At 37.4% G+C, this 27,851-nt stretch overlaps 1 protein-coding gene across 10 annotated transcripts in view; it reads right to left on the reverse strand.

Annotated features, from left to right (window-relative positions):
- VEPH1 (ventricular zone expressed PH domain containing 1) overlaps positions 1 to 27,851 on the reverse strand; it is a 266,231-nt gene that overhangs the window by 209,617 nt on the left and 28,763 nt on the right. For all 10 annotated transcript variants that reach the window (XR_012430819.1, XM_005546203.4, XM_045386724.2 and 7 more), the window contains 2 exons: positions 22,851 to 23,066; positions 11,659 to 11,833 (listed from right to left, as the gene is read on the reverse strand). Coding sequence is in view for 9 of the 10 variants with exons in the window: in XM_005546203.4 (XP_005546260.3) it covers positions 11,659 to 11,833; positions 22,851 to 23,066 (391 nt within the window). In the remaining variant the exon portion in view is untranslated. The remainder of the gene's footprint in view (positions 1 to 11,658; positions 11,834 to 22,850; positions 23,067 to 27,851) is intronic.

Here is a 27,851-nt window from a genome sequence, read left to right on the forward strand (position 1 = left end):
GTGACTTGTGCCAGAGGACCACGTAAAAGACATATTGATGGTGAGGCATATTTCTTTATTATGATCACTAATTCAGAAATGCGGAAAAAGGGACATTACTACTTTTAGATTAAATAGCAATGGTGTTCATTGCATCATGGAATTTCAAATCAAAATTTTAAAAGGGCTTCCCTATAAACTCTCAGATAATCCATTGCAGTTATAGGGTCTTCAATAATATTTTCAGCTTTTTGAATGAAAGATATGCTAACTTGCGCTGCACTAAGCATTGGTTGTGCTTTTATTTATCAGTACTGAAAAGACATTACAGACCATTTTCATATGGCAAAGAACAAGTTTGGAGACTTATTCGGGAGCACCGGAAAACAACTTTCTTTTTTAAAAAGGTTCTGATGTTACAAAACATCACATTTTACTCCTGGAATGATTTAAGCAGAAAACAAATTCATTGCCCAAGTGATATGGTTTGGCTCTGTGTCCCCACCCAAATCTCATCTTGAATTGTACTCCCATAATTCCCACATGTTGTGGGAGGGACCCAGTGGGAGACACTTGACTCATGGGGGTGGTTACCCCCATACTATTCTCATGGTAGTAAATAAGTCTCATGAGATTTGATGGTTTTATAAGGGGTTTCAGCTTTTACTACCTCCTCATACTCTTTTGCTGCCACCATGTAAGAAGTGCCTTTCACCTTCTGCCATGATTGTGAGGCCTCCCTAGCCATGTGGAACTGTGAGTCCAACGAATGTCTTTCTTTTGGAAATTGCCCAGTCTCAGGTACATCTTTATCAGCAGCATGAAAATGGACTAATACACCAAGTGACATCCTTATCTTATTTTTTAATTCAAGGGGAAACATTAATATTTCCCTAATAAGTGTAATTTTAGTTTAGTTGTTTAGTATTAATAGATACCTTTTATCAGAATAAAGATGCTCCCTTTTATTTCTTGTTTGCTGAGAGATTTTTAAAATTTTACTAAAGAAGAGACTTAGATTTGTTTTGTGTATTTAGGTCTTTATTCCATCTGCTATTAATTTATGCATGTTGTGATGTGGACAATTGTCTCAAAACCATTTATTGAATAGTCTGTCCTTCTCTACTGTCAATATTCCCCTAACATATATACAGTTTCCATATATGCATGGATTTGTTTCTTGCCTCTCTGTTCTATTCCATGAGTTATTTACCTATCTTACACTAGTGCTACACTGTCTTGATTATTACGATTTTATAATATATTGATATCTGGTAGGGAAATTACTGCCTCTTCCTCTCCCCCAACAATTCCCATCTTCTTCTCCTTCTGTGAAACTGTCTTGGCTATCTGTTTCACTTAATCTTGTAAATTTAAAAATCAGCTTGTCATCTTTCATGGAAACCTCTGTTGGTATTTTATCAAAATTTCACTAAATTTATTGAAAATTTACATCTTTGCCACATCAAACTCTCTCATCTGTGAACATGGTATATTTCTCCATTTTCTTATTTAATTGCTTTCAATACACTTTTATAATTTTATTCTCAAAAGCTACATTTTCCTGTAAGTATTATATATTTTTCTACTTTAATATTTTTAATTTTATATTTTCAATTTATTATGACCAGTATGGAAGAAAACAACTAATTTTCTCTAAATTGATCTCACTTCCAGCACTTTACTGAAATTTGTCTTATTTTGTCTTAAAACTGACTGGAGAAGACTTACTTTTTTTTTTTTTTTTTTTTTTTAATTGAGACAGGGGCTTGTCCTGTCATCCAGGCTGGAGCACAGTGGCACAATTACACCTCGCTGCAGCCTCAACCTCCTGGGCTCAAGCTATTTTCCCACTCCAGCCTCCAGAGTAGTTGAGACTACAGGTGCACACCACCCAGCCCAGATAAATTCTTTGATTTTTAATAGGAACGAGGTCTTGCTATGTTCCCCAGGCTCTTGAACTCCTGAGCTCAAGCGATCCTCTCACCTTGGTCTCCCAAAGTTCTGGGATTGCAGGTGCAAGCCACCATACCCAGCCAGAATATTTAAATGTTCTATTATAGACAATTATCACATTTTTCTAGAGAAAATTATTGTTTTGACCCTTCCTTTCTGATTGTTATAACTTTCATATATTTTTCTTATCTAGGCTAGGGCTTCTAGTGCCACAGTAAATAGAAGTAGATAGATTAGTATCCTTATCTCATTCCTGACTTTAAATGAATGCTTCTACTGTTTCACTATATATAATGAAACATATATACATATATTTATAATAGTGCTCTATCATTATCTATGTATATATCTCCTCATAATCATGTTAAGAAATTTCTCCAAAATTACTATTTTTGAATTTTGTTTTCATGAACAAACAAGTACTGAATTTTATGAGTTACTTGTTACTAATCACATGATGTTTTTCCTCTTTAGTCTTTTGCAATGTGGAATTATACCGAATATTAAGCCATCCTGCATTCGTGGGAGAAACTCAGCTAGGTCATTATGCATTTATAAAGTGGGTTTAACAATAGTTTTTCCCTCATAAGATATTGATAGAGAATTACATAGGTTAAAAAGTCAGTACCTGGTATATAGTAAGCAGTCAGTAAATGTTAACTATTATTTACTTTAAGCACTGCTAGAGTCAATTTTGTTAAAATTTTTATTTATGATTTATGCATCTATGTTCATAATTAAGATGGGCCTGTATTTTTATTTCTCATACTGTCCTTGTCCGTGTTGATATCATGGTATTGATATCATGGCTATACTAGCCCTGTAGAATAAGGTGGAGAATGTTTTTCTGTTTCAGTTATCTGGGAAAGTTTAAAAGAGATTGTAATGATCTGTTCTTTGTATATTTGTTATAATTTTCCTGTAAAACTAATTGGTATGTTTTTTATTTTTAATTTTTTGCATGTGAGTCGATTTTAAAATACTGACACAATTGTCTTATTTGGTATAGAGATATTCAAGTTTTCTATGCCCTTAACTTTTAAGTATGAATTAAGATAACATTCCAATTATACCTTTAATCCTTCCTCCAAGAAGTAAGACCTTTTACAATTACCACTTACTGGGAGAATTCAGAGAATACAAAACAGACAAAATAACTCTGAACAATTTGAATAAAATAAATGTGTACTTAAATTTAACGTAAAAGTAAACATTACTTACATATAACCATTAATAACAAGAGGTAGCAACAATTGACTTAGAACAATTGAAATATTTGCCTTCAGTGATAAACACATAGGCCATTGGACAAAGTCTCTCACGATTCACTCATAAGCATAAAAGAGCATTTGGTTTGAAATCAGGCACAGGATGCAAATGGATGCATATAACACAATTGTTAAAAATATGATCAAGGAAATAATAGTAAACAGGTCTAACAGGCAAACACCCTGCCACAGCACAAGAGTCTCCTGGCCCCATCTGGTCAACTTTTTAATCAGTGTTTTAAAATGAAGACCAGAGTGGCTCTGCTCATAAAATTTACGAGATTTCAAATGTAAGTCAAGAGAAATCAAAGAGTGATTGTGTGATTGACAAAGAAGTGAATTTGATTTTAGGTTACCTTAAGGAAAATACAGTATCAATAGGGAGGATAAATCCATTTTAGTCCTCATAGGCAAGGAAACCAGAGCACATGCTGGGGAGGGCAGCCAAGCAGAGCAGGGGTCTGGGTATACCTTGCAAATGGATGCAGAAACAAATCATCATCTGCTGAGTGAGAAAACTGAGAGGGAAACTGAATGTTATGCCTAAGGAGGAAAAGAGGGAAGTGCAAAGGGAAGGTGTGGTGAGATATGAAAGTTGAAGCTAGTTTTTGAAAGTTTGTCATGTGAAAGAGGAACGAGGCTTTATTAGGCCCAAGAAAAGGGCCTTAGTCAAAAGTGGAAGGCCACAAGGGGAGAACTTCTAATTCAACAAAAGGAAGAAACATCTAGTACTGTTTTGTCCAGAGATAAAGTGGATTGTCACAGGAAACAGTGAGTGAGTTCCCTGGCAATAAAGGGATTCAAATATAGGAAGGCAAGTATGATTATCAGCATCACTACCTTAGCTGATATTTATTGAAAGCTGACTATGTTTTGACATTATCGCATGTCATTGTCTCAACATCTATATGTACATATGAGGAAACAGAGGCTAAGAAAATAAAAATACAACCCAGTATTTGGTGGTGCTAAGATTACATCATGAAAGTAGACTTTACAGTGAAATGGTCAGGGTTTGAATATTGCTTTTAACTTCTCTAGGCTTCAGCTTGCTCACTTACAAAATGGCATGTGGACATTTGTATTCTTTCACTCCCCACTATTCATTCACCTACTGTTGGCAACAGTCCTGGGTTTCTTTTGGGGATCTACTCCTCCTCTACTCCCAATCTATGTGGCTTTGGTGCAGCCGACTCCCATTCCCTGCTTTGAGGGTGGCTCATGACCTAAGCCTGACCAATTGATGTACAGTATCCCCTGGAAATAATGATGGATTGGTTCAGAAATGTTCATGTGGCCTGTGTCAGATCAAAGAGAAAAAAAAGACTGGATGTGAACTTTCTTTTTCTTAATCAGTGTTCATGATGATGTGAGCTGGAAGATGCAGAGGCCTACACCAATCACGAAAGTAAAACCCATCCTGAGGAAGCAGGGCTGAGAATTGACCTTTGGGATACCATTGAACCCTGAATCAACCATCTGAGAAGTCTGGTATACTCATGGACTTTGCAGGTATGTGTGCCAAGGAGAGGTTGTTGTTGCTCCTCTTTCTCCTCCGCTTCCTTCTCCTTCTCTTCTTCCTCATCATCAAGTCATTTACATCTGTAGATTTCTGTTACCTAAAATACTACTAACTGGTAAAATGGCATAATAATAGGACTTCTTTAATGAGGTTCTTGTGGGTATTGAATGATATAATGGGTATAAATGGCTTAATACAATATCTGACATCAGAAATGCATGCAGCAAATTTTAGCCATTGTAGCTATTATTAGTGTTTTTGTAATTATTATCTTCATCATTGAATGGATGACCATTCAATATATTTTATAGAAGTAGAAATATGGGAAAATAAGCATTAGTGTACTGTAAGGCAAAGAAGACCTAAAGAGGAGAAAAACTATAAGTAATGAAAAAAGAAATCCCATGATGACTCCTCAGGCCGTTTGGTAGGGGATGTAAGACAAAGAATTGCAGAGCAGAAAACTTACTAATCAGAGACAGCAAGATCCCTTCTGCTTTGCAACTTAAAGTTTGACGGGCTTATGTGAGTGATAATGGAGTTTTATAGTCACATCAGTCTTAAAACTCCAAACCCTGAAAGAGGTAGCCCCAACCTTTCATAGGTCAAATTACTATTTATTTTATGATAATTTTCATAGTGCCAGATCAAATAAACCAAATTGTTTATTTCAAATGCTTGCAGTGAATTTAGAAAGTCTACTTCGTGTTTCAAAGATTTCGTTGTCATCGAAAAAGGATTTTTTAAAAACCCATAGATGAGCTAAGTTTTTGGCACCAATAAAGGGCTAATTCATTTTTTTTTTTTTCATAAATCTGTTACTTGCAAGTCTGACTATCATGGTTTTAAAATGTGTGGTGTGCATAAATGTTTTAAATTCCTATAAAATCTGTTTCAAAAATGTAGCCAAGGTGTTGAAAAAAAACATAATTGCTTTTCTGGGCTTTAAGCAAATTTAATATTACATATAAAGTGAAATTGGGGATTTAATCCTGTGGCCAAAAGAAATTGGAAATGAAAATACTGACTAGTATTATTAATGACAAATCTTTAGAGGGAAGCACAGGTTGAGTGATAAACTTCCACTATCATGCTGGAGTTCAGACATACCTAGCAGACCATTGGAGTGGCTGGTCAGAAGTCTTGGAATGGTACTAAGAACCCACCTTAGGAATGTCTGGTACAATGAACTTAAGTTAGGAACAAAACTTTAGTTCTTGGAAGGAAATAGGCATTTTGAGAATTAAAGTATTAATTTGTTGGTAACCACAACTCCTGGGTGAATAGTTGAGCCCGGGGAAGGAAAGACAGCTTTAGATAAAACAATAATCTATTTTATTTTAGTTTTTCAACTTTTAGAGTCAAGGAAACATGTGCAGGTTTCTTAAAGGCTATATTGCATGATGCTGAGGTTTGGGGTACAATTGAACCCATCACACAGTTAGTGAGCACAGTACCCAATAAGTAGTTTTTCTATCCTTGCTCCCCACTTCCTAGCCCTCTTTCAGTACCCCAGTGTCTATCATTCCCATCTTTATGTCCACATGTACCCAATGATTAGTTCCCACTTATAAGTGAGAACATGTGGTGTCTGGTTTCTGCATTAATTCACTTAGGATAAAGGCCTCTAGCTGCATCTATGTTGCTGCAAAGGACATGATTTTGTTCTTATTTATGGTAGCATAGTATTCCTTGGTGTATATGTACCACATTTTCTTCATCTAATCCACTGTTGATGGGCACCTAGGTTAATTCCATGTCTTTGCTATTGTAAATAGTGTTGCAATGAAGATATGAGTGCATGTGTCTTTTTGGTAGAAGGATTTATTTTCCTTTGGGTATATATACCCAGTAGTGGAATTGCTGGGTCAAATAATAGTTCTATTTTAACTTCTTTGAGAAATCGCCAAACTGCCTTTCACAGTGGCTGAACTAATGGGCACTCCCACAAATAGTGCATAAGCATTCTCTTTTCTCCGCAGCCTTGCCAACATCTATTGTTTTTTGAATTTTTAATAATAGCCATTCAGACTGGTATGAGATGGTATCTCACTGTGATTTTGATTTGCATTTCTCTGATGATTAGTGATATGGAGCATGTTTTCCTATATTTGTTGGCTGCTTTTATGTCTTCTTTTGAGAAGTGTCTGTTCAGGTCCTTTGCCCCCTTTTTTTCCTTTAAGTTCAGGGGTACGTGTGCAGTTTTTTTTATATAGGTAAACTTATGTTATGGCGGTTTGTTGTACAGATTATTTTGTTACCTAGGTATTAAGCCCAGTACCCATTAGTTACTTTTCTTGATCCTCTCCCTCCTCTCACCCTTCACCCTCCAATAGGCCCCAGTATCTTTTGTTCCTCTCTATGTGTCCAGGTATTGTCATAATTTAGCTCCCACTTGTAAGTGACAACATCTGGTATTTGGTTTCCTGTTCCTGTGTTAGCTTGCTAAGGATAATGGCCTCTGGCTCCATCCACATTCCTGCAAAGGACATAATCTTGTTCTTTTTTATGACTGCATAGTTTTCCATGGTGTATAGGTATCACATTTTCTTTAGCCAGTCTATGATTGATGGTCATTTTAGGTTGATTCTATGTCTTTGCTAATGTGAATAGTGCTGCAATGAACATATGTGTGCACGTGTCCTTATGATGGAACAATTTATATTTCTTTGGGTATATACCCAGTAATGGGATTGCTGAATTGAATAGTAGTTCTGTTTTTAGGTTTTTGAGGACCAACCACCACTAACAGTGTATAAGCATTCCTTTTTCTCCACAACCTTGCCAACATCTGTTATTTTTTAATAATACACTGGTGTGAGATGGTCTCTCATTGTGGTTTTGATTTGCATTTCTCTAATGATCAGTAATGTTGAGTTTTTTCATGACTGTTGACTGCACGTATGTCTTCTTTCGAAATATGTCTTTTCATGTCCTTTGCCCACTTTGTAATTTTTTTTCTTGTAAATTTCTTTAAGTTTCTTATAGATGTTGGATATTAGACCTTTGTCAGATGCATACTTTGCAAATATTTCCTTTCATCCTCTAGATTATTTGTTCACTCTATTGATAGTTTATTTTGCTGTGCAGAAGCTCTTTAATTTAATTAGACCCTATTTGTCAATTTTTGCTTTTGTTGCAGTTGCTTTTGTTGCAATTGCTTTTGGTATCTTCTTCATGAGATTTTTGCGCATTCCTATGTCCAGAATGGTGTTGCCTAGGTTGTCTTCCAGCGTTTTTGTAGTTTTGGGTTTTAAATTTAAGTATTTAATCCATCTTAAGTTAATTTTTGTATGTGGTATAAGGAAGGGGTCAAGTTTTAATCTTCTGCATATGACTAGGCAGTTATCCCAGCACCATTTATTGAATAGGTAGTCCTTTCCTCATTGCTTGCTTTGTCAGCTTTTTCAGAGATTAGATAGTTGTAGGTGTGTAGCCTTATTTCTGGGTTCTCTATTCTGTTCTATTGGTCTGTGTGTGTGTGTTTGTACCCGTACCATGCTGTTTTGCTTACTGTATCCCTATTTGAAGTCAGTTTGAAGTCAGATAGTGTGATGCCTCCAGGTTTGTTCTTTTTGCTTAGGATTGCCTTGGCTATTCAGGCTCTTTTTTGATTTCATATGAATTTTAAAATATTTTTTCTAGTTCTGTGATGAATGTCATTAGTAGTTTAATAGGAATAGTATCGAATCTATAAATTGCTTTGGGCAGCATGGCCATTCTAATGATATTGTTTCTTCCTATCCATGAGTATAGAATATTTTTCCATTTGTTTCTGTCATCTCTGACTTCTTTGAGGAGAGTTTTGTAGTTCTCCTTATAGAGATCTTTCACCTCCCTGGTTAGCTGGATTCCTAGGTATTTTATCTGTGTGTGTGTGTGGCACTTGTAAATGGGATTGCATTACTGATTTGGCTCTCAGCGTGGCTACTGGTGGTGTGTGGGAGTGCTAGTGATTTTTGTACATTGATTTTTGTATCCTGAGACTTTGCTACAGTTGTTTATCAGCTTAAGGAGCTTTTGAGCTGAAACTATGGCATTTTCTAGATATAGGATCATATCATCTGCAAATAGGGATAGTTTGACTTCCTCTCTTCCTATTTGGATGTGCTATATTTCTTTCTCTTTCATGATTGCTCTGGCCAGGACTTCCAATTCTATGATGAATAGGAGTGGTGAGAGAGGGCGTCCTTGTTTTGTGTCAGTTTTCAGTGGTAATGTTTCCAGCTTTTGCCCATTGAGTATGATGTTGCCTGTGGGTTTGCCATTGATGGCTCTTACTATTTTGAGGTATCTTTCTTCAATACCTAGATTATTGGGAGTTCTTAACATAGAGGGGTGTTGAATTTTATCAAAAGCCTTATCTGCATCTATTGGTTTTTGTCTTTAGTTCTGTTTATGTGATGAATCACATTTATTGATTTGCATATGTTCAACCAACCTTGCATCCCAGGGATAAAGCCTACTTGATCATGGTCGATAAGCTTTTTGATGTGCTGCTGGATTTGTTTTGCCAGTATTTTATTGAGAATTTTTGCATCAATGTTCAAGGATATTGGCTTCAAGTTTTCTTTTTATGTTGTGCCTCTACCAGATTTTGCTATCAGGATGATGCTGGCCTTATAGAATGTGTTAGGGAGGATTCTTTCTCCCTCAATTTTGGTACCAGTTCTTCTTTGTACATCTGGTAGAATTCAACTGTGAATCTGTCTGGTCCTGGGCTTATTGTGATTGGTAGGCTATTTATTACTGATTCAATTTCAGAGCTCATTATTGGTCTGTTCAGGGACTCAATTTCTTATTGGTTAGCTCTTAAGGGTGTATGTGCCCAGGAATTTACTAATTTCCTCTAGATTTTCTAGTTTATGTGTATAGAGGTGTTCATAATATCTTCTGATGGTTGTTTGTATTTCTGTGGGGTCAATAGTAATATCCCTTTGTTGTTTCTGGTTATGTTTATTTGGAGCTTCTCTATTACCTTCTTTATTAGTCTAGCTAGCAGTCTAGCTAGCTCCTGGATTCATTGATCTTTTACATTTTTTGTGTGTCTTAATCTCCTCCAGTTCAGCTCTGATTTTGGTTATTTCTTGTCTTCTGCTAGCTTTGGAGTTGGTTTCCTCTTGGTTCTCTTGGTTCTCTTAGTTACACTGCTAGGTTGTTAAATTGAGATCTTTCTAACTTTTTGATTCGCACTTTTTAATGGGGTTATTTGTTTCTTGCTTGTTGAATTGCTGAAGTTCCGTATAGATTCTGGATATTAGACCTTTCTCAGATGCATAGTTTGCAAAAATTTTCTCCCATTCTGTAGGTTGTCTGTTTACTCTGTTGATAATAATTTATTCTGCTGTCTAGAAGCTCTCTAGTTCAATTAGGTCCCACTTGTCAATTTTTGTTTTTGTCATAATTGCTTTTAAGGACTTAGCCGTAAATTTATTGCCAAGGCTGTTGTCAAGAAGGGTATTTCCTAGGTTTTCCTTGAGGACTTTTATAGTTTCCTTGAGGACTTGCATTGAAGTCTTTAATCCATTTTGAGTTAATTTTTGTATATGGTGATAGTTGTCCAGTTTTATTCCTCTGCATATAGATAGCCAGTTATCCTAGCACCATTTGTTGAATAGGGAGTCCTTCCCCCATTGATTATTTTTGTTGAATTTGTCAAAGATCAGATGGCTCTAGGTGTGCAGCTTTATTTCTGGGTTCTCTATTCTGTTCTACTGAAAAACCATCTATTTTACTGCAAACATGGCAACTCACTTTGGCACTGCTCTGGGGCCTCTCTACCAAGGTGCAACACTAAGGAGAAAGGCTAGTTAGTGTTTTTTCTCATCCTGCCACTGGCTGCCACATTGAATTACTGGGCTAAGGACTTAGTAGTTCCTGAAGCTTCAGGTGGTTCAGCACAAAGGCTGCCATCACTGGCAGGGTAGCATGGAGTTCCCAGGAGTGGAGTCCATTCCTGGGACGTGCATGGCAGTGGTCTTAGGGTCTGCTGGGCTCACATGGTGGAAGAGGACAGCACCCCACCATGCTATGCCAGGAAGCATGGACAGAATAGCAGTATGGGCTTGGGGATTGGTCTGGATACCTTGGGAAGACAGCACACATAGGACACCCTTGGGGACCCTAAGAATTATTTGGACTGTGAGCACTTTACAGAGGGTTGATGATCAACCTTATCATGTGGTGGGTTAATGGCGGTAAACTGTGGGCTGAGATACTCATGGACCTCATGTATCTTTATTAATGAGAACTGGGGACATTTGGATGCACATCAATTAATATCATATATTGTTCTCTGACTCCAAATTCAAAAACATGTTTTTTGATTGATCTGACACCAAAGAAAATAAAAGAAGACAAGGAGAATATTTTGCATGAACTAATTTGAGCTTCTCATTCATTCAAATGTTGTAACAATTAACAGAGGTGTACTACTTGGCTTTTTATGCTAGCATTTATGCTTGTTATCATTCCCAAATCAAGTTCACATTTAAGAAGTCATTACACATTTTCTGATGTATTTTATCTAAAAAAAGACATTTCTTGCTTTGGAAACCAAATGAAGACAGGTTTTTCGTATCCCACTGAGTGACAAGTTCCACTCAGTATGCAGAGATAAGATCTCCACAGTTGGTAGTTGAACAGGTGACCAGAAGCATGGAAAATGCAGTTCTTCAAACTGAGAAACACAGATTTGGAAGAAAGCTTACAATTCTTTTACTGAGTCTAAGCAATTCATCTGCCTTGGGAAGGGACACAGACAGCCAGATTAAGTAACCTTTTGCATGTTCACAAGTCGACTAGCAGCAAAACAGAGAAATTAACTTGCTTCTAATACTCTAGGTCTTGCTTCCCACAAACCACAAATGTTTCATGAAAATACTTTTAAATGTCTCCTAAAACATGTCCCCAAGCTCAACTTTTGCACCATACCTTGGAGTATGCTCTTTACTATAACTTCCGTGTGATCAGCCAGGAGATCTGCCTTGGTAATTGCAGCCAGAGACAGGTAGTTAGACATATTCCTGCATAGATCCTTGTTGCCTCTGTGGAGGAATTTCACTGCAATGGGGATGGCTAATGCCATCACCGGGGGTCGGTTGTAATTCTGAGGAAATATAAGAAAGCCACAAATAATAAGTGACTCATTATTCATTTATTCATTCATTCACTCATTCAAAAAATATTTATTGGATGAAGCTCCCAGAGTACAGCTGTGAAAACACAGGCCTTGCCCTGTTTATATTGTATTTGGGAATTCTGGGAACTCTTGGTTTTGTTTAAGAGACCTAAAGACAAACAGGCAGTTAACAGCATAAACTGATGACAGCCGAGATGGGCAAAAGGCAGCGTGCTAAGACAGCAGAGAAGGAGCACTCAATTCAGTTTTGGGGAATGTCAAGAAAGACTTCCTGGAGGAGGTAATGTCTTAGTTGGGACCTCATGGATGAATAAAAGATGGCTGGGGCCGGGCGCGGTGGCTCAAGCCTGTAATCCCAGCACTTTGGGAGGCCGAGACCGGCGGATCACGAGGTCAGGAGATCCAGACCATCCTGGCTAACCCAGTGAAACCCCGTCTCTACTAAAAAATACAAACTAGCCGGGCGAGGCGGCGGGCGCCTGTAGTCCCAGCTACTCGGGAGGCTGAGGCAGAAGAATGGCGTGAACCCGGGAGGCGGAGCTTGAGATCCGGCCACTGCACTCCAGCCTGGGCGACAGACCGAGACTCCTTCTCAAAAAAAAAAAAAAAAAAAAAAGATGGCTGGGTGCTGGCAAGGCAGGGAGTAGACAGAAAGAAGGAAGAGTAGGTGGGCAGAGACCGAGGTGAGGGAGTACCTGATGGCATTGGGGAGTTGTAAATAGCTCAGGATGGCTGGAATGTGGTATGTGTGAGGAAATGGGAGTAGGAGGTGAGGGGAGAGACGGGGTAGGTAAACAGGGGCATGATTATGAAAGGCCCAGCATACCAGGCTAAGAAATTTGGAATTGATCTTTAGGGTAATCAGGGGCCACTGATGACAGGAATCACTTGTAAGATTTACACTTGAGAAAAAAACCTAAGGAATGTTGAACAAGTTGATTTTTGACTATATCTATCTTAAAAATTAAAGTTTCAGCTAATTAGATTCAGAGGAAAAAAAAATGAACGTAAGATTAAAACCTAAAGGTATTCTGGATCCTAAAATAATTCTCTTCTTGATTTACTTTGTGACTGAATATAAATATCCTTACATATAAAGTAGTCCTATTAGCATTTAGTTACCAAATTAAGGAATAATATTTAGAAAATACAAATTGTTTTCTTTTTTTTTTTTTTCTATCACATAACATTTTGGTCAACGAATTGTTTTCTTAAAAATGAATGGTACATATTCACTGCCCCTGGCCATCAACCCCACCTCTCAGACTAACTATAGAAAAAAAAAACTGTGTGGTGCACAGTGTGTTTGGGAGAAATAGTCCTGGACTCCTACTCTTGCATTATTTGATGAGAGACAATGTTCTGTGTTGCTTAACCCACTGTTATATTTAGATCTTTGTTCTGTAACTGAGCTTGTATCCTGATTAATACAATGCAAAGCCAGGACCACTTTCATTCTTTAACTTTCCCTGTGGCTTAAAGAGAAAATTATATTCTTAGAATGAAATGTAGAATTCTGCCTTTATACATTCAAATCCTACAATAAGGACAAAAGAAAGGACATGAGATAAAAGTTGTCATTGATACATACAACTCCTGAGCAATAGAAATGGGGCAGTTGGGTCAATGAGATATTTACATGGGGGAAAAACATATCTCCACCCCTGTATCTGCCATAACTAAAATCAATTTCAGATAGATTGCAGATCTAAAGGTGAAAAACAAAACAAGACAGAGAAGACAACCCAGGAGAACATCTTGATGGCCTCAGAGTAGACAAATACTTCCTTAAACTAACTCAAAAATTAACAATAAAAAAGTCATAAAGTGGATAAAATCAAGAACTTCTAGTCATTAAGAGATACAATTTAAAAAGTAAAAAGATAATCCAAAGAATGAAAGAAGATATCTATAATATGTTCTGGGTACTAGTAAACCTTTGGATAAATGTGTGTGTGTATGTGTGTGTGTGTGTGTGTGTGTGTGTGTGTGTGTGTATAATATTATATATAATATGTTATAAATATAAAAGTATTATTTTTTATATATATAATATATATATACACACACACACTCTTCCAATCCACAAGAAAAAGAAGACAGGCAATCAAATAGAAAAATAAGCAGGACTTAAACAGACACTTTATAAAATAAAGCCCCAAAACATGAAAATGTGCTCAATTTCATTAATTTTTAATTTTGGTCTGGGTTCTGATTACAGGGTTGTATTTGGAGAGAATTCATCAAGATATTATATGACCTCTTTTCATATCACAAAAGCACAGTTATGTAATTTCAGATTTTAGCTATTCTTTTAAATAGATTCAAAAGTTAGTATGAATACAGGATTGCATATTGTACACATGCATTATATAAACAACTCTTGTCTTAGGGTTCTACGAAGGACAATGACACACAGTTGTGGAGTCAATGCAGCCAAGAGTATAATAATGGTGGTGACAATGTCAGGAAGATGACTTGTCTATTCACACTGAGTATGGGAATCAGGTAAAATAAATATTATGGGATACGTGAGGCACTCAAATGTATGTTCCTTAAAGAGCTAATGAGTTTTGGGAGTGATAACATTCATATCTTGATATCCAGTCCAAAAATTTTCCTGAAGTCACAGAAAATATCATTCTATGATTTTTCTCCGATCTCCATATCATCAGCCTTTTACACTCCTGCCCAATATACATTTATCTTTCTTCTGGAGACTCTACCCTAATTCTTCTCTGTGAAACTGTCCAGGTGCTTCTAATGAAGGTATCTCTACCTTTGTCTTAAAGATGATCAAGTGACTCAGACACTGACCAATGAAAGAATCACATTTCCCTGGTTCAAGGATGGACAAGTTACCAAATTATAATTAAGGAGCCATGAAATGGCTCTGTGAAAGAGATTCTCTCTCCTGCTGTATTTAAAGTATTGAGAAGGGAGGATCAAAAGTAGTTGCCATCATCTTGTGACCTCAGTAGGAGACAAACTGTATGAGACTCAAGGAAACATGGTTCTATCTGAGAGACCAGATCCTGATAATACCATTTAAGCCCAATGCCTTCGGCTGTGCCTGAGGCCAGTTATATTCCTAAAGTTTTTTAAATGAGCCAATTAAATCTCTTGCACTTAAGCGTTTCTGCCTCCCCAGTCACTAGAAACAAAAATGGAACTGATAAATCTTTAATCCATTCCTGCAGTTCCATCCATTTTCCAGACTCAGGGGTCAATCTGACCACTGGGCAGAGAAAACAGGTATTCCACAACCTAACCTGATATCCCACTAAGTCAGTTGTGTTGAAAACTCTGATGCTATTCTTTGGCGATAAATCATGTGTCTATGTAGCAGTTCCTCTCAGTAGGCCTCTGTCCTACCCATCCTAGAGTTCTTAACATCATGGAAGTTATCAGAACCATAGCCCATAGCCAGTGTCCTCTGATGACTTTCCTGAATGCCTCTGTTTAGATTGTCTTCCCTCCCAGTGAATTTAATTGGGCCTGATCTGACTGATACGACGAGCTTTGAGACCTCTCTGAGAGGCTGGCTGCTCCCTTCCTCAGGGGTTAGTCCTCAGCTTTAGAAGTCAGGGCATGTGCTTGGTTGGAACACAAAAAATTGTTTGGATCCACTAAGGCTAACTCACACCAAAGGATTTCCAAAAGGCTGGTACATAACCAGGCATGCCAGTGTACTCAACACCAGTGAGAGGCTTTCATAGGTCAGACCTAGGGTATCCCTTTCACATTTGCAGGATACCTAGGAGACAGATTAGAAACTAGAATGTTCACTCATGGACACAAAATGAGATCAGAGCAGAGAGAGATCCTGAGGGATATTTCATGTAGACCATGGTGAAACCTGATTAAAAGAAGACTCCTGCCCCGTAACTGAATCCCTTTCTCTGGTCATTGGAAGTTTCCTTTCATCAGATTCATTATTTTTCCTAGTGGTGCTGGACAAACATGCCAAAATAATGACACAACATTGAGCATCCTCTTTTTGTTAACATACTGATCAAACATCTGGTGTTTAGAAAACCTAATTGATTTGGTCATTTTTTCTCAATTATATTCTGTCCCTGCTCCCTTGACTTACATCCAAAAAAGTTACTTATTAGAGCACTGGGTATTCCTCAAACATCTCAGTCTCACCTATGCAATTTCTTGGGTTGCTCCTATAGGCAGCCAATCTCTTCCTTGCATGTAGGTTTTTGCTAGTTCAACTTTTAGATGACACATCCTTGTCCCTATCATCCTTGTCCCAGCTTTGAGGGTTGAACACAATGACACAATTATTCTCAAAACTTTCCAACCAAGAACTCCACGCCTAAGTTTATTTTATCTACTCTGGGTCTTTCACCAAGAACAACTTGCAGATAGAGAGACACACATCTTCCATCAGAGGAATGCGTCTTCAAGCACGTGTACTTGTAACTTGCTGAGACACCAAAATTGTCAATTTTTTTTTTGAGTGCATTAACTGGGAAGTGTTCCTTACTTTCTGTGAACACAGACAGAAATAGTGAAAGATCCATGGAAATCAGTATTCCCAGTAACTGATGTTACGTAAACCTTGGGGTGAGTTAGCACTCACCAGTAATAATGAAAAACAGGCGATCTCAACCAATTTGATCATATTCTTTTTTACAATTCTAGACGTTCTAGAGAAAATTAGTGGCCAGCCATTCAAATCTCTGAAGTGGTTCCAAGTAAAGTATATAAAATCCCCCCAAAATATGTCTTTTTTTTTTAAATTAACACACTCATTTTTTTTTCCTAGCACGGCATCTGGATATCTTTCATATGACAAAAAAGTGAAACAAGCAAAGAGCAAATAGTTCATACAAACACCAAGAAACTGCTGCAAAAGGCTCTGAATCACTAGACAGTGTCTAGACAGTTTCTGGTGCATCAAGAAGCCCTGGGCAAAGGGCTGGGGGGCTAAGATGAGCCTGGACAAACAAGTGTCCCATGGACCTAACAGGTACCAAACAACATCCAGTGGCTGAGCTTCACTTTCAAGGGCAGCAAAAGGAGTTGGTAATGCAGGAGATCTCAAACCCATGAAATTATTTCATCCTAATTTGGGTCACAGAAATGCTAATGGCATGCATGCAGAGAAAGCCCTATGATTACAGTTTTACAAACAAATGACTTTAACAGCAGCTGATAATGCCAGAGCCTATGACAGACCTTGCTTCTCAGTGCAGATGTGAGCATGTTGGATGAATATCATCTTACAGTTTGGTGCTGAGGGAACAAATTCAGTGAAGTGCAGCATAGAAATAGACTTTCCTGTGGGGACAATTATATCTAGCTGTAGAGGTTAAACAAGAGAGCTTTGTTCTATGGTGCCAAGAATTATATTTCTAAACTAGATTAGCACCAATTTGAACTTTGATGGAAATTGTCCCTTTGAAAATGCACTTTGGGAATGTTTCCCAGTGTTTTAAAATTGAGGAGAATAAAGCTAAGTAGGAAAGATATCTATCTGAGGCAATAGCAACTAAAAAGCTCTTTGGCTCTTAGGCCTTGAATTCAAGTAAGAACCATAACAATTGATTAAGCTCAAGAAATATTAAACCTCATTTGTTAAAATAGGGTTCCTTGATTATTCATCAAGCATTATCAATCAAAGCTAAACCAATTTTGGATTTACATATAAAATGGTTCATTCTTCCCAGCATAGCTATATGTAAAATCTAATTGGCACACAAGCCTAAGTTTTCCCAGCATATTTTCTGGGAGGTAACAGGGAGCAGATCTCAGGAACCTGGGAGTGTACATCCCAGTCTCCTCCCATTTCATGCCACTATCTGGGCATTAGGTACTGAAGCCTACTCTGGAGAGAAATGTAGCTGATATGAAAGCCAGAGGGTAGCCATGTCTCCTAAGCCCCTTCACTCAACCATTCAGCAAATATTATTTGAGCACCTACTATATGCCAGGCACTATTCTATGTGCTGGGATTACTTCAGTGAATAAAAGAGCTTATAATTTGGGGAAAGGAGAGACAGGATATTTAAAAAGTGGCTATAACACACAATTAAATCAATAGTTTGTTAGAAAGCATCGAGTGTTATTTTAGTCACCCAAATAATGATAGTGTTAGTCTCCTAGATAGTGATAATGATGATGATACCAACTCCCTATGATCTAAATATTTTGTCTATTATTTAAAGTTTATTAATTTACTCTTCACAGCAAACTCATGAGGCAGCTGCTCTTAATATCGGCATTTTACATATGAGGCAATTAAGGCCCAGAAAGATTAATTTTCCCAAGACCACACTAGGTACAGAGTGGAGCTGGGATTGCCTCCTGAATAAACTGCTAGATTGGCATAACCAGTCCCACCTCTAAGAGTTGTGAAGGAAATGCCCTCCACTGTCTGAGGCACTTCACATGCAACACCAGCAAGGGCAGAGTTTAAACCTTCATATTGCATTGACTGGGGAAGAAGAACTGAGAAGACTGTGTGGCATCAAGGAGAAGGAACAGCGGGTCCTTCTATAAAGAGGGAAAAGTAGACACTTTCTGATTTTCCAGCAGCAGATCTGGAGATTATTTCTATTACCCCTCTTACCCTGCTTTGGTTATTTCCCTCTTCATGTAGTCATCAACAGTGGTAGCAGAGATGCAGGGAAGATGAAATGTGGAGCTGATTAAATACATGGCAATGGCTCTGCTAAGTGATTTGGCTGGGGAAGAGGCTGTGACTGCAGTAGAGTGAGGATAAAGCCAGGCATTGGCTGCCAGGCTTCATGATGGTTGACCTGTCAATTCTCTAGAATTTCATTCTAGAACAGCAGCTATGTCAATCATTATAATGTCCTGAGGGTACATTTTAATTTTAATCAAGTTTGTCAAGTTTGTTTTTATCCTTTAATGTAATACACATTGTATGGGTATATTGTTTTTCCGGATTTTTCTAGGAGCAAAAAAAAGTGGGGGTGGGGATGGCCAACTCCATATAGATATCTGGTCAGAGGGTTACAGGAAGCTGTTAACTCTAGGTAAGCTGTGCTTTGAATTAGATACTTCCATATAGTGGCTAGAGCACAGATAGAGATTGCTTTTGTAATAAAAGATCCTCTTCACGTGTACCTGCCACCACCAATGAGAAGTACTAAACTCCAATAGTTTGATGTCTTGAATGGAACCAGCTGGATGCTCGTTTTCATTGCCATGCAAGCCTGGATTAATTTGCTAGCTACAAACCACTATTTCTATTGAGTACTTACTATGTAGCAATTGTACTATGTAAACACGGTATATGCAGTATCATTTTTAACCTTCATAACAGTCCCGAGCAGGAGGTATTGTTATCCCAACTTTAGAGATGGCAGAACAGAAATTGAGAGAGAGAAAATACCTTGCTAATCTCTCCTCTTAGTAAGACCAAGATCCAAATGACATGGAAGCCTCAAGCTCTAAAGCTCTTTGCTATTCTATTCTTAGAGTCTCCTCAGGGAGTCAGAATTTCTGACTGGGAGATGACATGGAAGGTGATCTGATTCAATTCTCTACTTTATACATAAGTTGAGAGACTTGTCTAAGGACACAGGATGTGTAGAAACATATGGCCCAAAGCCAAAAAACAAATTCACAAGTGCGCGCCCCATATATGTAGTGATTTTGTATTGAGGAAAGAGTAGAAGGTGAGTTCTGGAATTTTGAAAGTTATTTTAAGGTAAATGTGGCAAGTTCACAAATTTGGGGACCAAGAAAAGAAGTCTAATTACCAACTAAAAGAGGAAAAGGAATGGTCGCCTGAAGTAGGTTTGAGGGTAGACCGACAAGAGGAAATCTGGGGGACAAAAAGAAAAGTGTGTGTGTGTATGTACACATTTAGCTTAAAATGACAGTGAAGTGGCCAGAAAAAAAGAAATCAAATGAAATGGCCAAGGGTTCAGGAAGAAGAAATGACTGGGCCTCTGCCTGATCAGATAGTAAGACCCTGAGTTGCTTATCTGGGGAGATGGGATGGGTGGAGAGGGAATCACTCATTTTCTGTTGTTTGTTTTCCTTCCATTTTGTGTAAAGCTAAAAATGCTGAGTGTCTAACTTTTGAAAGTTGGTCTATTGTTTCATTTTACTGAAAAAAAAAAAATAGAAGAAAAGGAGTCATTTGGATTTCCACACATTCCCCACAGGAACCTAAATTACAAGTAATACCAAAATCATCCTTTCAGTGTTTACTGCAAGCCAAAAACTTCCCTTTAAAATCTGATGAGAGCTAAATATAAATGCTATGACCACAGCTTTGCCTTTGGTTCCTGGGGCTGCCTTTCTGGGACCCCTGGGGTGGGCAGGACAAGACGCGAACTTTGCTGAAAGCAAGTTTGCCTTTAGGCCTTCATGCTTTCCATTTTAGTGGCTTCTGCCTCCTTCTGAGGGCCTACCATGAACACCCCATCCCTACACTGGCCCTACATGCTAGACTTACCCACTTCTCTGCCTGACTTGTCCCTCTTAACCAAAGAGCCTACTGGTCTTCAGTCTTTTTCTCTTTTGCTTCCCAAAATATCAGCTCTTGACCTCAGAACCCTGCTCTCAACAATCTTACAAACCCATTTACACTAAGTTTTGTTCATCAGTGAGTTGAGCATTTCAACTTCTCAAAAGCATTTAATTCCCTACACCATATCCCATCCCCTTTAAGTAGGAGACATAATGCTTTACGCAGAATAAAACATCCCATCTAACATAAATGTTAGAATCATGGGCATTTTGGAAAGGTAGCATGCTTACAATTCTCTGATCTTGGTCTTATTTCACAAATCTGTACTTTTGCACAAGCTGTTTTCCTATGTAGACTGTCTTCTCACTCTAATTAGCCTATCTAATGAAATTCCTGCTAACTGCTCATAAGCCTTCCTAACACGATCTCCACCCAGAAAACTTTCTCTGATTATTCTAAAACTGTGTTAACACAGGAGCCATTGACCATGGGATGCTCTTGAGCATCTGAAGTGTGACTAGTCCATTTAGTGAGGCACTAAAATGCACATCAGATATGTAAGAATTGTGTAAAAAAATGATGAATCACAAGGTCAGGAGTTCAAGGCCAGCCTGGCCAATATGGTGAAACCCCTTCTCTACTAAAAATATACAAAAATTAGCCAGGCATGGTGGCAGGCACCTGTAGTCCCAGCTACTCGGGAGGCTGAGGCAGGAGAATCGCCTGAATCTGGGAGGCGGAGGTTGCAGTGAGCTGAGATCATCACGCCACTGCACTCCAGCCTGGGCGACACAGTGAGACTCCATCTCAAAATAATAATAATAATAATAAAATAAATAAATAAATTTTAAAAATTGTTATATTGATTGCATGTTGAAATGACACTATTTTGGATACAATGGATTGAGGAAATATATTATCAAATCAATTTCATCTTTATTTTTACTTAAGTGGCTACTATAATTTTTTCTTTTTAATTTTTTAATTGAGACAAAATATACACATATAATTTACCACCTTTAAAATTTTTACGTGCACAGTTCAGTGGCAATAAATATATTTGTATTCTTTTTCTCCCTCTTCACCACTGTTCCCCCACTTACCCTGGGACAAAAACATTTAAAATTACATCTTTGGCTTCTGTTTGGCTTGTATTAGATTTCTATTGGATAGTGCTGCCCTAAAGACCAGTGGTTTTGAACCTGCAGGGGGAGAGGGATAGGATGGCTAAATTGTCTGGATGTCTGTTATAGTGCATATTGGAGTGAAATAAACTATGTTTCTGATATATATCAATAATATACCCAGATAATCAATGAAGAGCAAACGTATTTGGGTCTTTGGTGTTCTATCAAGGACTATTCATCTTTTGTTAATTTTGCTGCAATCCTCATTTTCTCCCCACCTACCCTTAACCCTGGGGATGAAGGAGACACAGTGTGGGTCTTTTGTTCAGTTGATCAATTCCTAGACTGAGCAGACGAGGTATAATATGATCCAGTTAATCATTAACAACTGTGGGAAAAAAAGGAAGAAGAATAAAGGACGCTTATATCAGCTGCCACATGCACTGCTAAGCATTTTAACATAACCAGAATTTCCTGACCTGTGCTCAGTGGAACACAAGTTCTGAGGGATTTTCACAGTGTTGTGTTGGGAGTGGGGAGGAGAAAGGAGATTCCATGGTGAAATCAGACTGGAAAATGCTGGCCTAAACAAAGTTAAGCAGCTTTCTTTATTGCAGTACTTTGCAGAAACTTTAATGTGCCTTGAAACATTGTGATCGCTCAAAAGGGAAAACACGAATTGTTTCCCAGCTTATTTGATCATAAAATTCTTTCTTGAGAAACACCTATCATCATGTCTGGTTGGTAAATTTGTCATAGACAATGTCGTTTAACATGCACTTCACAAGGAGGACCCTGTGGCTTAAGAATTTAAGTGACTTGCCCAACATTGCAGTGTTACACAACTCATTACTGGCTGAGCCAAAACTCCAAATTCACATTTACACCATAGGAAAGAATTAACTGTGGTCAGAACAGGCAAATACCATCAAGAAAAATTCTCAACACGCATAGAAATATGTCTGAAATGACTTAGTTGCTTTCCCTGCTACACCCCGAGCTCACTGCCCCTCAGTTCATTTTCTGCTTCTACTGTGTTCTCCCTGGATGAAAGAGATCTCTCCTCTTCTGAATTTTTTAGTACTCTTCCTGTGGGTCTTGGCACATATTGCTTTATTCTTAATTTTGTATATGTATACTCTCCAAACAGATTAGAGGCTTGCAGTGGTATCACTTGAATTCCCTACTGTGTGTCTTGCATGTAGCAGGAACTCTATAGAACTTTCTCAGTTTATTAATTACCAGCCCTCCCAGCTTAGCTATTGATGGCTTGTGGTGTCTTTTTACAGTATCTAAATGCTACAAAAACATTAGCTCTTGGTTCAGAGATATCATGGGTTCACCTAGGCTGCCAACTGTGTATCAAATAGCCTGATGTTGAACACTGACATACCTGTAAAATGCAACTCATGATATCAGATGCAATTTTTGCATGAGGAGTGTCTTCATCTTTCCCGAAGGGTCTCAGGTTATGTTCCAAGCAGGAGTCCCAGAGCCCCACAAGGGCCTTTGCATGCTTTTCAATAGATTCAGTCTCTCTGATGGCTGTTGTGATTCTTGTGATACAGATTTCAACTACTGCCTGGTCATTGTTATTGGTTTGGTAATCCTGTTTGGAAAGAAAATCTTCATATTAAATAATACTCTAGAAAGTTATCCTTCAAAGGACAAAATACTAACTCAGTCATTTAGAAAATGGGTGCACCAGGCTGTGTGCCAAGGGGTGAGGGTGTTAAGCCTAATACAGTAAAGGCTTTCTTCCTTGGAGATCCTAATCTTGTGGAAGAGGCAGATACTCAAACATGCTAAAATGGAGCAGGTTCTACTATCACCCTTAGACAGGGATCCCTGAGAATCCACAGGCACTTAACTATTCATTTGCAAGTGGGTTTAATCTTTAGACTATTTCGGTTTCTAAGTCCATTACAGGGCAGGGGTTACTTTTTACTCTGACATTTCAGCAACTTTTGTGAAATGTTTCAAATTACCCTTCAATTTCCCCTCATTAGTTTTCTCCCTCTTTCTGGACATAATGGAACACATCATTTCATCTCTCCCTTTTCAACTCAGATAACTACAAAACCCATTTTAGCTTTCCCCAACCAGGTTTTCCTCCATTCCCCTGTTTTAATTCTCCCTCAAATACCTGATCATCTTTACTGAGAAATAATGTTTTTTGGACCCCCAAAACATCTAAATGTTAAAAACAGGCCCATTGCATTAATTTGGAGAATTGGTCTGACTGTGAACTTCACATGGTGGACTCACAAAACTGAAAACATAATAGAGCAGGAAAGTATTTAGAACCTGACATCATCATGTGAGATTAGAGATGGGAAACGACGGGGTTTTTCGGCACTACACCAAACTCCAGTTGTAACAATTTTCTGTTGCTGTTGCTATAACTAATAGGGCAGTAAACATCTTGTGCATGAAGCTCTCTCTACATTGCAAATTATTTATATACTAGAGCCTCCAGAAGTGAAAATTTCTGAGACAAAGGACAGGAACATTTTTAAGGCTCAAATTAGGTATGCTGAACTATGTTCCAGAAAGGTTTTACGAATTTGAACTCCCTCTAGCTGGGTAATAGCATGATCTTATTGTACACTTACAAGAACAGAGTATTTATAATATTTCTAATTTGTTAGTGAGAAACAGTATCTTATTGCTATTTTGCTTAGGAATTTCTTTGCCCAAAAGTGAGGTTGAATGCTTCTGTGTTTATGGGCTGTTTGTATTTTCTCCTTTGGGAACTAACCATTGTACCTTATGTATATTTTTCCTTAGGTGACCTCATTTTTTTTTTTAACCTTCTTTGGTACAATATATTTTTCTATTAAGGATAATAAGTGAACATTTGACATTTGGCTGCAAATATATCTCCATGTTTCATCATCATCATCATCATCATTATTATTATTATTATTATTATTTTGCTGCTATTCAACGACATCCTAAGATGTTAAGTAATTAAATTTGTCAATTTGGGGGGCCTCATTGTTTTTCCTTTTCTAAATCGGACACTTAAGTTGTTTACATTGTTTTTGAAAGGTAATACATAAACATGGTACAAAAATTCAAAAGCTGCAAAGAAAGGGTTTACAGTGAAAAGTTAATCTCCCTGTCAGTCCTGTTCCTCATCCATCCCAGTCCCCTTCCTCAGTGGGAGCCAGGCTCAGCAAATCCTTATGTGTTCACAGAGGCATTCTAAGCACATGCAGATATCATCCACACATTCTCCTTTCTTTCTGTGTGATTCCTGTAACAGATTTTTGTTTAACTTCAAGTTTTCCTTATTCAAAAGTTGAATAAAAATCATCTCTACTTTTTTCCAGATTAAAAAGAACTTTACAAAACACTCAACATTTATTACTCTAGAAATTCATCTTTTAACCATTTGTTAGCTCTTTTTTTTTTTTTTTTTTTTTTTTTTGAGACGGAGTCTCGCGCTGTCACCCAGGCTGGAGTGCAGTGGCCGGATCTCAGCTCACTGCAAGCTCCGCCTCCCGGGTTCACGCCATTCTCCTGCCTCCGCCTCCCGAGTAGCTGGGACTACAGGCGTCCACCACCTCGGCCGGCTAGTTTTTTGTATTTTTTAGTAGAGACGGGGTTTCACCGTGTTAACCAGGATGGTCTCGATCTCCTGACCTCGTGATCCGCCCGTCTCGGCCTCCCAAAGTGCTGGGATTACAGGCTTGAGCCACCGCGCCCGGCCAACCATTTGTTAGCTCTTAAATCTATCTGGTATTTATGGAAATAAGTAGACATGTACATTTTCTTCTAAATAGCTAACTTAATCTTCCTGCTACCATTTAGTGAATAATTCATTTCCTGGTAATTGTTTTAAATATATCAGATTCTATTTCAGGGCTGTCTTTTCTGTCTGTCATTTCTCAATTATTTTACAATGCTAATTTTGCAACTTTCTCTATGTAAGCTTCAGAAATTTTTTTAAACTTTTATTTTAAGTTCAGGGGTACATGTGCAAGTTTGCTATTTCGGTAAACTCACGTCATGGGAGTTTGTTTTACAAGTTATTTTGTCACCCAAGTATTATGCCTAGTACTCATTAATTATTTTTTCTGATTCTCTCCTTCCTCCCACCATCCATCTTCTGATAGGCCCCAGTGTGTGTTGCTCCCCTCTATGGGTCCATGTGTTCTTATCATTTAGCTCCCACTTAAAGTGACAACATGCAGTATTTGTTTTTCTGTTCCTGCATTAATTTGCTAAGGATAATAGACTCCGACTCCATGTTCCTACGAAGAACATGATCTTGTTCTTTTTTATGGTTGTGTAATATTCCATGCTGTATATATACCACATTTTCTTTATCCAGTGTACCATTGATGAGCATTTAGGTTGACTCTATGTCTTTGCTATTGAGCTTCGCAAATTTTTAACTGTGTTTCCTAGTGTATTTTGTCTTTTTGTTGTTGTTGTTAACAAAATATTTTTTTCTCATTAGAACTTTTAATTAGTTTTTGCTGATTAAATGAACCTATTGGGTTTTTTTGTTTTCTTTCATTTTGTTTTTTAGATGGAGTCTCACTCTGTCACCCAGGCTGGAGCGCAGTGGTGCAATCTCGGCTCACTGCAACCTCTGCCTCCGCGATTCAAGCAATTCTCCTGCCTCAGCCTCCCAAGTAGCTGGGATTACAGGAGTGTGCCACCATGCCCGGCTAATTTTTTGTATTTTCAGTAGAGACGGGGTTTCACCACATTAGTCAGGATGGTCTCGATCCCTTGACCTCGTGATCTGCCCACCTCAGCTTCCCAAAGTGCTGGGATTACAGGCTTGAGCCACCATGTCCTGCTTTTTGTATTTATTTTGTAACTTGCTGTTTAGCTTAACTATACTTAATTATGATAAATTTTCAATTCATCATATTAGGTTTTCTAGAAAGATTTTTGTGTTTTATGCAGCCTTTCTGAGATCTATATATTTTATATATCCCGCGACTTATTATGTTGGCTAGAATATTCTATGCTAGTTCACATAAAAGTAATTAGAACAAGAATGCTAGCTTAGTTCCTAGTTTTGGTTCTTGATTTTTGGCATAAAATTTTATGGTCAAAACCAAAAAAAAAAAAATACAGTAAATGTTTTAAATCATATAGAATGCATCACTTTCCATTTTCAAAGTTTATATATTTGATTTAATTTCCCTAGTAAGCATTATGCTGGCTTTTTGGGTGAAAGATTTTATAACATTATAATTTACAATATTAAAGACGTATCAATCTATTGCTATTTTATTGAGTTTATTTTTAAGTAAAGAATAAATTGTGAATTTCATTAAATGCCTTTTTAGCATCTATAGATATATCAAATATTTTTGTCCTTAGATATATCAATATGATAAATTACAGAAACAAATTTCTCAATATTAGTTAACTTTGCATTCCTGGAACGTGTTGTACTGGATCTTGGGAAATAATTTTTTAATGTGCTGCTAAATTCTGTTTTTAATATTTTATTTAAAATTTTTCGCATCAATATTTGGTCAGGTTTCATATTAATTTTATGCTAATTCCATAAAAGGATTTTGGAAGATTTAAGCTCTCTATAATCTTACTTATTATTTGACCTTACAGTGGCCCAACAGAAGTGAATTAACATTTCCTGCAACTAACGTGTCTATCTGTTTTTACTGGTATCTCCTGGAGTTTTTCTTTTGTGAATGTTATTGCTATGTAATTTAACATAAAGATATTGTTAATCTTTATAACTCTTGTGAACTGAATCCATTAAAAAAACAAAGTGCCTTTATTTTACTGAATGCTTCTGGCATGAATTTTTTTCTTATCTGACTAAAGAACATGATCCCTGTTCCTTTTGGTTTACATTTTCCTCATATCAGTTGCCTATTTTATTCTTATTTTTAAAATTTCTTTTATAGCCTATATTGTATCAAATGAGTCGTTAACTCTCTTTATATAACTTTCTAGGAAACAATTTCGTAGCATTATTCAACGATTCTTAATAGTAAAAAATATGCCTAGTATATAGGGTATACAGAAGTCCTTCATCATCGTCTGGGTCCAAACGATTCTATCATAATCAACAATATAAGCATAGTGGAGCTACATGTAGACCTCACTGGGCTTCACTTGAGAACAGAGGGCCCTGCCTTAGCAAATGAGTGGGCAAACTGTTTCTCACAATTTTAAGCAAAAAGGATTAGTTTTGACTGAGCATTGATTTTCTGTGTCAAAGGATCATTTTCTGTGCTTTATCTGTGAATCTGGCATGGTATGTTAAAAAAAAAAAAAAGAAAAGAAATAGCCTATATATTAGGTTTGAATATGTGATATGGTTTTGTGGTAAACATCAAAATGATTGGCTTTAATTTGAATTATTCACATGTGTTTTATAGTCAAGTAAATC

Source organism: Macaca fascicularis, chromosome 2, assembly GCF_037993035.2.
Source record: "Macaca fascicularis isolate 582-1 chromosome 2, T2T-MFA8v1.1".
Taxonomy (NCBI): domain Eukaryota; kingdom Metazoa; phylum Chordata; class Mammalia; order Primates; family Cercopithecidae; genus Macaca; species Macaca fascicularis.